The 12,927-nt window shown below is 27.0% G+C and overlaps 1 protein-coding gene across 2 annotated transcripts in view; it reads right to left on the reverse strand.

The window, feature by feature from the left end:
- The window catches only part of LOC135923932 (phosphatidylinositol-3-phosphatase SAC1-like), a 33,524-nt gene extending 26,638 nt beyond the window's left edge, over window positions 1-6,886 (reverse strand). For both annotated transcript variants that reach the window (XM_065458955.1, XM_065458954.1), the window contains exons 1-2: window positions 6,809-6,886; window positions 6,668-6,765 (exon numbers count right to left, since the gene is read on the reverse strand). In XM_065458955.1, the coding sequence (XP_065315027.1) occupies window positions 6,668-6,765; window positions 6,809-6,843 (133 nt within the window). In that variant the 5' untranslated portion in view covers window positions 6,844-6,886. The remainder of the gene's footprint in view (window positions 1-6,667; window positions 6,766-6,808) is intronic.
- Between the last annotated feature and the right edge of the window lie 6,041 nt (window positions 6,887-12,927).

Raw genomic sequence — 12,927 nt, forward strand, 5'->3', positions numbered from 1 at the left:
CTACTTTAAAAAAATTTGATTAAAATAAATGGCCAGCATATAAAATACGCCCAAATATTTTTAGTAGGGGTGTACCGATACCACTTTTTGGAGGCCGATCCGATATTAAATTGGTATTAAATTGATATCGGCAGATTATCGATCCGATATCATATCTAATTTTATATTCTGTAGATACCAATGGTTTTAATTTTTAATATACTTTTTATTAGTATAACATCTATAATTTTAGCATACCATAACATATGTCATTTAAATATATTATAATGATCAGTTGTAGTTTATATTCAATTCAATTGCAATTCTAAAAGTATATACAGTGCTGTGATGATTTAATGAAACATATTGACGATTAAATTAAAACCCATTCATATAAAATTATAATCTTTGCAAAAATCATTAAACACATTTAAAATTTATAAAAAAAAATTAAAATGTTTCTTTTCTTTAAAATTAATTTTTATCTATAAACTGAAAGACTTTCTGAATGAGTTAAAAAATATACAATTTCTTTTGGGTAAAACTTAAGATCAGATTATGTTAATTTTTAACTTATTTATTCATTGTTTATTTTATTTTCTATCAAATTTACCTTTCTTATATTAAAGTTTCGAAAATGACTTGTGAAATCTTTATTTAATGTATATTTTATTTACATAATAAAAGATCAAAAAATATTTATTTTTCTATTTGTATTGCACATAATATAACGTATAATTATATCTATATTATAAATAATCTAGTGTAATAATTTATTAAATTGATTGTTCAAAGGAATAGATCGGATTCCCTCTTCGATACATCGTATCGTATGTGAGTAGAAGGCTATGAAATTGAAATAATGAAATTAAGCAATAGGCTAGTAATTGCCTCAATTATATGAATTTTGTTATTGGGTTTGGGATATATAAAGCGATACTGATTTTTCAAAACGCCAAAAAAATTCTCAATGGGGCTTAATTGAATGAATAGGGTGGAAGATTTACTATACTTTGATAATTTTCTGTTATTATATGAGCTCGGTGAATGGGCGCATTATCCATTATTATTAGCGAATTCAACTGTAAAATGGATGATAATTCATCCAGGTAAGTTTTGAATTTTATTTATGTAAATGCCTCGTCTATAATCATGTATTTTTTGAGACCATTAATTCCTATGGTACACAAAACCGATACGTTAATTCCCCTTTGAAGGAGGGAGTTTGACGGATGGCCTCTTACCCAGAGGTGCCCATCCATAGTGGGAAATGACGTGGGAATTGAAGCCTGTTTCATCTAAATAGAATATATTTTGAAAGGCACGTTCATCAGTTTTAGGCAATATTCTTTACGAATATTTATAACATCTGGGGAATTCTGTCTATCGAGTTCTTTTCCAACCCTTTTCTTGCTCCACCCCATTGATTTAATGCATCTAGATATTCCCGAATCACTCATTTTGAGATGATGTGGTAAATTTTTCACTATATTTTTTATCGTCAATCCATTATTATGTTCTAGTTGCTATATAATTTTAGATTTTAATTCTGAATCATCCTTTTTGTTCCTTCCTCTTTGATGGATTATGTAATCGGACAAGGGGTCATCGTAGTATTCGGGGAATGTTATCCTTTTGAAACGGTATACCGAAGCAATGGATAAATTAAGATCTTGGGCCATTGTCTTTGCGCTTGCCTGTTCAAATTTAGGTTTACTAAGCCATTTTTTTGGCCATGACTATTTTTTCTTGACTCCAATTGCCATATTTCTTTTGTGGTTTATGATAGGTATCAGAGTTTGTTGTAGAACCAATTATTTCATTAGGTAAAGAAATATTTGTTATGTCAAATAAAGCTGAATGTGAAATATTTTGAGAATAAGTTGATTCTTCCTGTGAGGAAAAATCTAAATAACAATATGGCAGAATGTTTATTAATTAATTATTATTGTTAAAAAAATAAACATAAAAATGGATTTCGATTTTATTTATAAAAATAAATGATTTTAGATATAACCTATTTTTTTAATTTTATAACATTTTATTTTTGTAAACAACGCCATTTTTTATCGGACCGAAAAATTTTGGCCGATAACCGATATTTTAAAATGGGTAAAATATCGGCCAGATCCGATAAAAAATATCGTACATCCCTAATTTTTAAATATAAAACTAACCCTACCCTATTATATTTTTTTGAGTGACATCAAAAGATTGAGTCAGTTATTTTTCTTTACTAGACCTGTCAGTATATCTAATTGTCAGTTTGTGGGGATTTTTGAAGATAAAAAATTTTGATAGAAGCGGAATTACGCTGGACAAAATATTATCACATTTTATAAACGTTCGTGGGACGAATTTTTTTTCTTTTCAAATTTACAAACTTTATTTATAAATTTTTCATTTATAAATTCAGTTTGATATTTTATTTATGGGTTAAATATATATATAATTAACCCGTTAATGGTCAACGTGCATATATAAAATATGTTGAACTAGGATTTTTTTTTGAGTTGAAATAATTTAAGATAATTAGAGATGTACTGATATATTTTATCTTTTTAAAAATATCGGTTATCTGCCAATATTATTAAATTTCCCGATCCGATAAATGGCGTCTTAATTCTTAAAAATTTTTATTATGTTATTATATAAATAAGTGATTTATCAATAAAAATATTTAATATACTTTTAGATTTGTGAATATAAACTATAACTACTGATCATTATAATATATTTAAATGACTCATATGCAATAGATGTATTAATTAAAAGGATTAGCAGCATGTTTACAGAATATAAAATCAAATATGATATTGGATCGCATTTGTAATCGGCCAATATAATAAGGGATAGGCCTCTAAAAAGTGGTATCGTTACACCCCTAAAATACTTTTTATGGCTCATAGATTCTACTATTATAACTTAGAGGGGAAAAAAATATTTTTTGAGTGTGTTAGATTTCCAAATTTGACGTTTAGAATGTTACATATTCCAGGCTCCCCCATTGCTAGAGAATTTATTAATTTTTTCATGCAATCAATATAAGTATATTCCTTGTAGATGCCATAACCTATTCTATTCTATTTTGGTCCAACAAATATCTGGTCTCAGATTTATAAAACATAATTTTTGGTGTACCATATATGCAACGTTAAATTAAATAACATAAGTATATGAGATAAAAAAAAATGATGGTAATCTCTCATTGTTTTTAATGTCGCAGTGGCAAATTATTTTTAAAAAATAATAATGGGCCGGCATATGTAAATAAGGTAGTGGATGATCTTCACGACAAATTTATGGTCAACCAAGGGCAAAGATAGGAAAATGATCCAGAATCATTCCCCGCGATGCTAGTAGAGAATAGCAATATGAAGCGAACATTGTAAGCCTAGCTGTGCTACCTGAGGGGGTGAAAGAAATACCGAAGGAGGTGATGCAGGAACAGCTCGTCGACGCTCAAACAATTGTGACAACTGTTGCAGTATTCGACTGACATCGACGACATGAATTCTAACATATATAGAAAATCAAATAGGGTCCTAAGTGCTGAAAAGATTAAATAGTCTGGCACACTTGAATAAAAGATTAAATCGTTTAGAGGAAGAAATTGCAAATTACGTTGAAAAAATCACACAACTTCCTAAAGTAACATCTCGGCTCAAGGATTAGAAGGAGCCTCCTCTTCTCAAGATGGGAATAGATTCGCCCTAAACCCTCTCCTCTTTGGATGATAAACGTATGGCGACTATGTGGAAGGAAAAATGGACCAGTACAAAAGCTAAGTAAATTAAACAAGAGGAGACATCAAATTAAAACAAGCTAAAGGATATTTGACCATCTTTAAGAACAAAGTGGAAATGGAGCAACCAGAAAGAAGACAATGATCATGACGAATTGAAATCCTCCAGCAAAGATGTGAAAAAGATAAGGGCAAGTTGGATTCAGTAATAACCAAGCAAGTGAGTTGTCAATGTAAACAGTGGGAAAAATGGAATCTAAAAACAGATTTAAGGAGCAAGGACACTCAAGGGAACTCATAAGAGAGGAAGGAGATTCAAAGACATGATAACCCAAAGCTCTAGATTGAGTGATATGTTAAGGTATTGATAAACCTCAAAGGTCCTGGGTTCAAATCCTTGGCAAAGTATGATTAAGCAAAAATTCAAATCCTCATGATGTTAGATGGAGAGATTAAAGAAAATACCATGTATGTGGCTTCTTTAAATAATGCTATGACTACAAGCACTTTCCTTGTCTTTTCTAACATGATTTCCTAAGGGTGAATACACTTTCTAATTGTAGAGCATATGAATTCCAGATATCATCCATTTAATACTGAACGAAGGAATTTCAATAAGCAATATATATTCCTACCTATTTTATCTTTTATTTTAAAATAAACTTTAAATTTTTTTTAGGCATTTACTCAAAGGTCTTGTGTACATCAAAATAAGTTGAACTAATATTGGCAGAATCAGTCATAAGCTATCTGCAATTAAGGGCTGCTGTTCGTAATCTTCTTACAAATTCTGCATATGGCTTCTCTTTTAATCTTTTTATATTATCAAAAGTGAATCGTTCAGCTAGGGATAGCATCTTTGAAGTAAATATTTTAATCCAGATCTCTTTTAATTCTCTCAACAAAAATTTAACAAGATTCAGTGGGGCTACTGGTTCAAAAAGTTTGCTTAATATCTCTGTTCATGGGTGATATCAAAGCAGCTTGTATTGACTCTTCCCCCTTAAGACCTTGAAGAATTAAGAGGGAGTCAAATTGTTTTAGGGAGTTAATCACATTGGTACTGTTGAATAGGATCATATTTACACTAGTTATTTGATATTAAGTAAATCTAGGTTTTTCTGTTTAACACCTGTTAGCCAACAATTATTAAATATTATGGTTAATTTAAATTTTCAAATTGCATTTAATTTTATGAAACAAAATCATTATAATTTTTATTATTTCACTCAAAAGAAAGGTTAAAAACAAATCTTGAACAAAATTTTCTATTTATATATATTAATTTTACAATACTGGGTATAAAAAAAACAAGTTTATAAAATCAATCAATACAAATATCTTAAAGAGTATTAATAACGGCAGAAGATATTTGCCCCCGACGGGGTAAATAGTATTTTATTAATGATAAAATTATTATCCTCTGCCTAAACATGCGGAAAGGATATTTGCCCTGTACGCGCCAAAAATTCATTAATTTAAATCATAGCCATTTTGACCATTTAACAAGTAAAATAATGTTTTAATTTAATCTTATATATTTTTAGACAATGACACTAAGTCTTAATGCGAAATTCAATTCTATACACGATTTAAACGTTGCTATATCTATATATGAAAAAGAAAATTTTTTAACATAGTTATACATAAATCAGATTTATTAAAAGACACATATAGCAGTGATTTTATTGCTAAATATAAATATAGCCTAGTTTATTATTTATGTAAATATGGACTGAAAAAAAATCCCAGTCTAGAGGTATAAGAACTTCATCTAGTCTTCGCAAAGAATGTACTTTTATGTTCTCAGTCTTTCTTCAGTGTGATATACTTAATGAATATTCTTTAGATTAGCCTTCAAATAATATATTACCTGATGTAGTAAATCAACTCAGGGAAGATAATGGTGCTGTGGTTGAAATACTTGAAAAAGATAATGAATTAATGGGCATATACTTTCAAGATGCTAGCATGCTACATTATCTTAAATATTATCCTGAGGTGATATTCATTGATCAGAATTAATTATATATTCTTGGATTTTGACCTTATTGGCTTTAAAAGTGAAAGCCTGCTCAACAATTTGTTTTTTAACTGGAGACAACCTTCTTTGTTTGGGAAGCATCTTAAAATTATATGTTAGTTAAAATTTAAATATATATTTCTAACCTAGATCATGGTTTTTATGATCTTTTACAAATGTGACTATATCTAAAGAATATTCATTAAGTATATCACACTGAAGAAAGACTGAGAACATAAAAATACATTCTTTGCGAAGACTAGATGAAGTTCTTATACCTCTAGACTGGGATTTTTTTTTCAGTCCATATTTACATAAATAATAAACTCGGCTATATTATATTTAGCAATAAAATCACTGCTATATGTATCTTTTAATAAATCTGATTTGTGTATAACTATGTTAAAAAAAATTCCTCTTTCATATATAGATATAGCAATGTTTAAATCGTGTATAGAATTGAATTTCGCATTAAGACTTGGTGTCATTGTCTAAAAATAATTGTTTAAAAATATATAAGATTAAATTAAAACATTATTTTACTTGTTAAATGGTTAAAATGGCTACGATTTAAATTAATGAATTTTTGGCGTGTACGGGGCAAATATCCTTTGCGATTAATAACTCAATTTAATCTTGTCAAATATTTTTTTTGAGTAGCATCACATCAATGGTTTTAATAAAATGTGATAATGGGCATCCCCCTTTATAATAATAATTATAATCTTTAAAAATCACACAAATTGATTTCTAAAATATGGCAGGTCTTAACAATTTTTAAAATTTAAAAATTATAATATCATTTTAATTATATATTTTTTAGTGCAAAACTTCAAATCTTAATATTTAAAGAATTTATCTATCAAAAAAATATTATCATTATTAAAAATAAGCTGATTAATAAGAGATAAATAATTAACCTGGTTTCACATTTATTTCATTTGATATTCTGTCAATTATGAGTAATTCTGAATCATTTTCCAAGGGATCAATAAAAAATTCTTTATTAGTAATGTATCTAATAAATTAAGATTATTTTATAAATAAAAATTTAATGGTACAATATGTATTCCTGATAAACATTATGAGAAGGCATGTTTTCTGTAATTAGTCAATAGATTAAGAATTTTATATAAAATAATATGATAAACATGTACACGTATGCCAATCATACATCAGATGTCTTACAGAAGTGAATTATCATTCAGATATTAGTATCCCTAGAAATTATCCATAAATAAATGTTATTTAAATATTTATATTTTAATTTAGTGATCCCCTAGCTATATATTGTTGATTTTTAATTATTATTTTTACCTTTTGATATAGACTTTTTTTAAAAATAACACTTGATATAAAAAAAATATTTTTGATTTCCATTAATTAATTTTTTATAAAAATTTATTTATTCATATTATATGAATAATTGAGGAGAGTAACTAATTCCCTATATAATATTGATAGAATTTTATTCAATCACCTAGTGTTAAAAAACATGATTCAGGATTTCAGCAAAATTAATATTAAATAAGACTGAAGATTTTCTCAAAGATGGCAAAAAGATTTGGACCTCAGATTACCAAATCTCGAAGCTTACATTATTATTTTAGCTAGTATCTTAATCAAATTATATATAATTCATTTAAAAAAATTAAAATTTTATTTTCATCATCCAAATTCTAATAATAATCATTTATGATCAAAAGATGATTGTTATAATAAAATTTTATATTCCTAAAATAAATAATTTCTTCTTCCTAAAAATAAAAATTTCTTTAAATATAAAAATTCCGAGAAATTGATAAAAACAATCGATGTTCATATCAAATTTTAACAACACCTAGAAGAAGATTAATTTTCAATTAGTTTAAAATTTAGCAAATAAAAGAGTAAAAGAAAATATTTGAATATATATTACTATTATCTTGCAACTAAGGAAAATTTTATAAACTATAGGGTTAGTCATTAGAGATTTTTAAAAATTGCAAAATATTCTTTTTTCGCAAATAATTTTATAAAAATTAATTTAAGATAATATTGAAAATCATAAGTTGAGATCTTGATCAGATTAATAATTAATATGAAACTATAATTAATTATAATAGATTTATAATAAAAACTATTTTCTTAATTATTCAATGATAGATGAATAATAAACTTTACCTTTATTTGATGATAAATGAATCAGATATTTTCCTATCTTATGAGCTGTGATTTATAAATTTATATATTTTTACACAAAACTCATCTTGCAAAAATATAATTTTTATATTATAAATACAAATACAAATGAAAAAAAATTTAGTTGAAAAGATTTTTTATGAGGCACATAACTTAAAATTAATAACATGTACTTCAGGGTTGTCAGGTCAAAATTTCAAATTGCGGGTAAAATTTGGTATTATGCGAGAGAAATATGAAAATTGCGGGAGAAATATAAAAATTGCTAAAATAATTTTTTTTACGGGCCCGGGATTTTGAATTGACTTAATTATCCGCCTATTATTTTTTATAATTAGTTTATATAAATACAAAGTCGGTAACTATTTTTCAAAATAAAATAACATCTTGATTAATTAAAATTTATTAATTAAAAAAAAAACAATGATCTTTTATAAATAAAAAAGAATGTAAACAAGATAAAATTTTATAAAAATAAAACGATTTTAATTTTACAATTAAAAATATATTTTATGCGAATTTCCCGCAAAACGACCGCAATTGGAAATCTACCGGGTGTGTGTATAACATTATAGGGATATGCGCTTAATTATCATGTATCACGTTTAAATACATAATAAGGTACTCTAAAAATAAGAAATATTACAGATGCAACTACAGTTGCGGCAATTGTAATCACTTATCTTGTAGTACAATCACAGAGATACTTATCACCACAATGTTGGTAGAATCTTTTTCCCATAATATTTAACGAACTTTAATATAAATGACAACTATACTTGTAGAACAAAAATGAGCAAGGCTATCATCAATGTTTTAAGACCTAAATCCAGGAAGTCAATGACGACTTGAAAGATGGTCATACATATGCAATTCTAACAGATGCATCTAATAAGAGAAATATTAAAATATCTCCCTAGATCCTCCGCTATTTCAATAAAATTAAGGTCGTTTCAATAAAACTATTAAATTTTTTTCCCTCAAATAGTGAAAAATCTAAAGACATAGCTAACCATATAATGGTAAATATAGCAGATTCGAGATTATCAATAAATTGCATGTCAGTTTTCTGATCTGATAATGCCTCAGTGAATTTGGTAAAACCAGAGTGTATTTACAGAATTGAGTCAGCACAATGTTGGTTGCGATATGTTCCTATTACCCGCCATCGATAGAATTTTAAAATTTTATAAACCTTTAAAAAAATATTTCTTAAATAAAGATTATAAATGCTGTCCTAACATTTTGAAAATTTTTTTCAATAATGAATGGCGGAGGTATATTTAGGAATGATTTCACATGTAGGAAATCTACTACATGCTGTTAATTTGCAATCAGAAGAATCTTAATAAAGATTCACAAAATTATGCTGAAGATGTGCTCATCTTTACAATTAATAATTAACAATAAATTTTATAGAGCCATTGCTAAATCTTAATTATATTTTATTTGAGATTTAAATAATAGAACTAAATGTTTACCGTCGTTATTGAGATATTTATAAAATTCCTGGCATGACATATTATATATTTGTTTAATCATTAGCTCGGCCTCTAATGTTGTTAAAGCAATCCGATTTCTCTCCTTTTTCCAGGTAGTCCTCGTCAGTCTAAAAATGCGCTCGGATGAGGCATTAGAACGAGGTAAGGAGAAGACATACTCGCATATTTTTTCCAAGCATACGGATTTATCGTTATTACGAAAAAATTCTACCTATTTCTCATCTGCTTTTAGACCATCTAACTTTAAGTATTTGGGCGAATAATAAAAAATAGAGAGAATTACAATCTCCTCAGACAAGACATCAATGTCTTTCGGTATTTTTAATATATTTATTAAATTATAAAAACCATGAATTGATGGTTTCTGTTTCAAGGTCATAATATTTATACATTTGTAAATAGAGTTATTAAAATCAAATTTTGACTGTAAATATTCTAAAATTGTCTTAATAAAAATATCTGCTTCATTTAAAAATGTATTAATTAGAGTATAATTTGAACATTTTAATATAATATTTTTAACAATAGCGCCATAAAATTTATTATCAATTTTTAACTGTAGAGATGAACAGAGCTGTAGCGTGATTTTGTGAATCTTTTTTAGAATATTTTGTGCAACTGAATATTAACTGCATGAAGTAGATTTCCTACATGTGAAACGAATCCCAAATATGCTTCTGATTTTTCAAAATTTTAGTACAGCTTTTAAAATCTCTAATTAAGAAGTATTTTTTTAAGGGTTTGTAAAATTTAAAAATTCTATCGATGGCTGGTATTAATGACAACCACCTGATAGGCATATATCGCAACAACTCACACCATTCCAAGTCAGACCTCTTCACAAAATCTTTTAATTCAATAACTCTATTAGTTGATGAAGTAAATTCGTTAAAACATTTCATCACAATTATTTCGACATCCAAAGATAGTACATTCATTGCCTTCTTATAAGAATTATGTAGTATATGGCATATACAGCCAATTGATATTAATTTATTAGTGCTGCCTCAATAAGGTAACTTTAGATTTTGTCAAAATTTACAGAGGCATTACGTAGAAAGCTGATATGCAAATAATTGCTAACCCTGAATTAGCTATATTTACCATTATGTGGTAGCTATTTTGTTGATTTTTTTACTATCCGAGGAAAATTTTTTAACAGTTTTATTGAAATGTTCTTATTCTTGTTGAAATAGCGAAGGATCGATAGAAATGTTTTAATATTTCCCTTATTAAATACATCTGTTAGAATTGCATATGGATGCCTTTCAAATCGTCTATAATTGACCTCTAAGATTCAGGTAACACTTGTGATAGCCTTGCTCATTTTTGTTCTGCCACAAGTAATGCACTTATATTGGCGTCGTTAAATATCATGAGGAAAAGATTCGACCCTCATTGTGATGATATAGCTCTGTGAATGTTGAACTATAGGGTACATCTATTCGATTTCCGCAAATGTAGTTGCATCTGTATTATTTACTATTTTTGAGAATTATTTTGTATTACAATCGATGTTGATATACTCCCCTCCCCTGTACTGACTTATATGAATGAAAGATTTATTCTTGTATAAAAATAAAACAGGATAGAAATAAATTTACAAACTAAACATGTTTTTCGAATAAATATTAAAATTTATTTAGAAAATCAAAAATAATCAATTAATGTCTCTCAAAATTATTATATATATATTAAAAACATTAAAATACTATAAAAAAAAATTACGGGAGAAATTAAAAAATTGAGGTTGATTTTTCCGATTGCGGTAGTTTTGCGGGAGAGAGATGTCTGCTTGTAAACTAAAAAATTGCGGGAGTCTCCCGCTGATGGGGGGAGGCATGGCATAACATATTTTATAAAAAATAATAGAAAATTTTAGAATAACTCCTCATATAAATAAATATAAATTTCTGAATCACATCTCATAAGATAGGAAAATTTCCGATTCATTCATCATCAAATAAAGATAAAATTTATTATTCATCCATCATTGAATAAAGAATAAAATCTGATTCCCAGTCATTCTTGACTCTCTCTCAGCTAATAACTTATATTTTAGATAACGAGTTCTTGAAAAATCCCTAAAATATATGTAAAAGGCAAGGTCATAACAGACCAGTGGCATACTGGTGACGCTATGGTCTCGTGGGCATGTTTTTATACGGCCTCGTTTTAATTGGGGCTTCGCCCCCATATCCCTTATGGTTTCTTCGGATTACATAATTTTTATTACCTTTTATTTTTGAAAATAAGTTCAAGCGATTTACATTTTTAATAAAAATATAATAGTATGACATGATAATCATATATTTAAAAAAAATCCACATCTAAAATTATTCATTGCACATCTAAAAAATATTCATTGTACATATATATTTTATATTAGATTTACAACGATATTACACCATAAAATGAAATCATATATTACGTGTTATATATGGTTCAATATATAAAATCAATTAATTGCACATATAAAATTATTGCAATTATACAATTTTGCATAGAGAATAAAATTTCTGAACTTATAAAATCAGGCACCAACTATATTGTAAATAGATATAAATATTTAAATACAATAATTAAGATAATATATAATTTTTTTAGTAAATTTCTCATTAACTTTGAACCTTTGCGCAAATAAACAACCTATATCTTCTAGTTCAATCTGCGCTAATAGCTCTCGTTCAGCTGACAACATTAAAAATGGTTCTAATTTTTCTTGGCCTATATTAGCTCTCAACATTTTATAATTTTTAATTTACTAAATGTTTTCTCGCAATTACCATGCGAAAATGACAAAGTTAAAATGTATTCATATTCCAAAATAAATTAGTGTATGCACTTATATCTTTTAAGAATTACATACACGCATATTAAATACTTGTTACATCTATTATCACACTCTGAATTTTTAACATTTTTTAATATTCCATCTTCTTCATATGACTCCTCATTTGTACATACGATATCATCATCTGTTTCATTTAATTTAAATTTTTGAATACACTGCCAAATGAACACAATTTGTCACGTGATTTAACACATATATTGCCAATTGTGCCAGTTTTTCCAAGGCTTTTCGCAGCGTCTACATGACAGGATTTTCACTGGATGCAAACCCCCTTCAAAAACCTTTGCCTACCCCTTAAAAAATTCCGCCGCCTTCGTCGGCGGTGTCTGTCTATTATTGTTTTCACCTTTTTAATTTATTGATACTCTTTTCAGAGAATTTATCTAGGATAACTTAAATTAATCTATCTCTACTACCAACTATCGATATTTTGTGAATATACAGAATTTATTTTTAGATATTAATTTCATTAAAACCTCCATTATTTACAATGAATTAATTATTATGGCATTATGAGCGTGCTGAAATATCTAAACCTTTTAAATAATTTTTAAAAGGATAGCAGAAAGTTTTATTTGGAAAACAATGTGTATGATTGTTTGCAATATATAGATTTGGTCGATGAATTGTATTATATTAATTC

This window comes from Gordionus sp. m RMFG-2023, chromosome 2, assembly GCF_954871325.1.
Source record: "Gordionus sp. m RMFG-2023 chromosome 2, tfGorSpeb1-WG-v2, whole genome shotgun sequence".
Taxonomy (NCBI): Eukaryota; Metazoa; Nematomorpha; class Gordioida; order Chordodea; family Parachordodidae; genus Gordionus; species Gordionus sp. m RMFG-2023.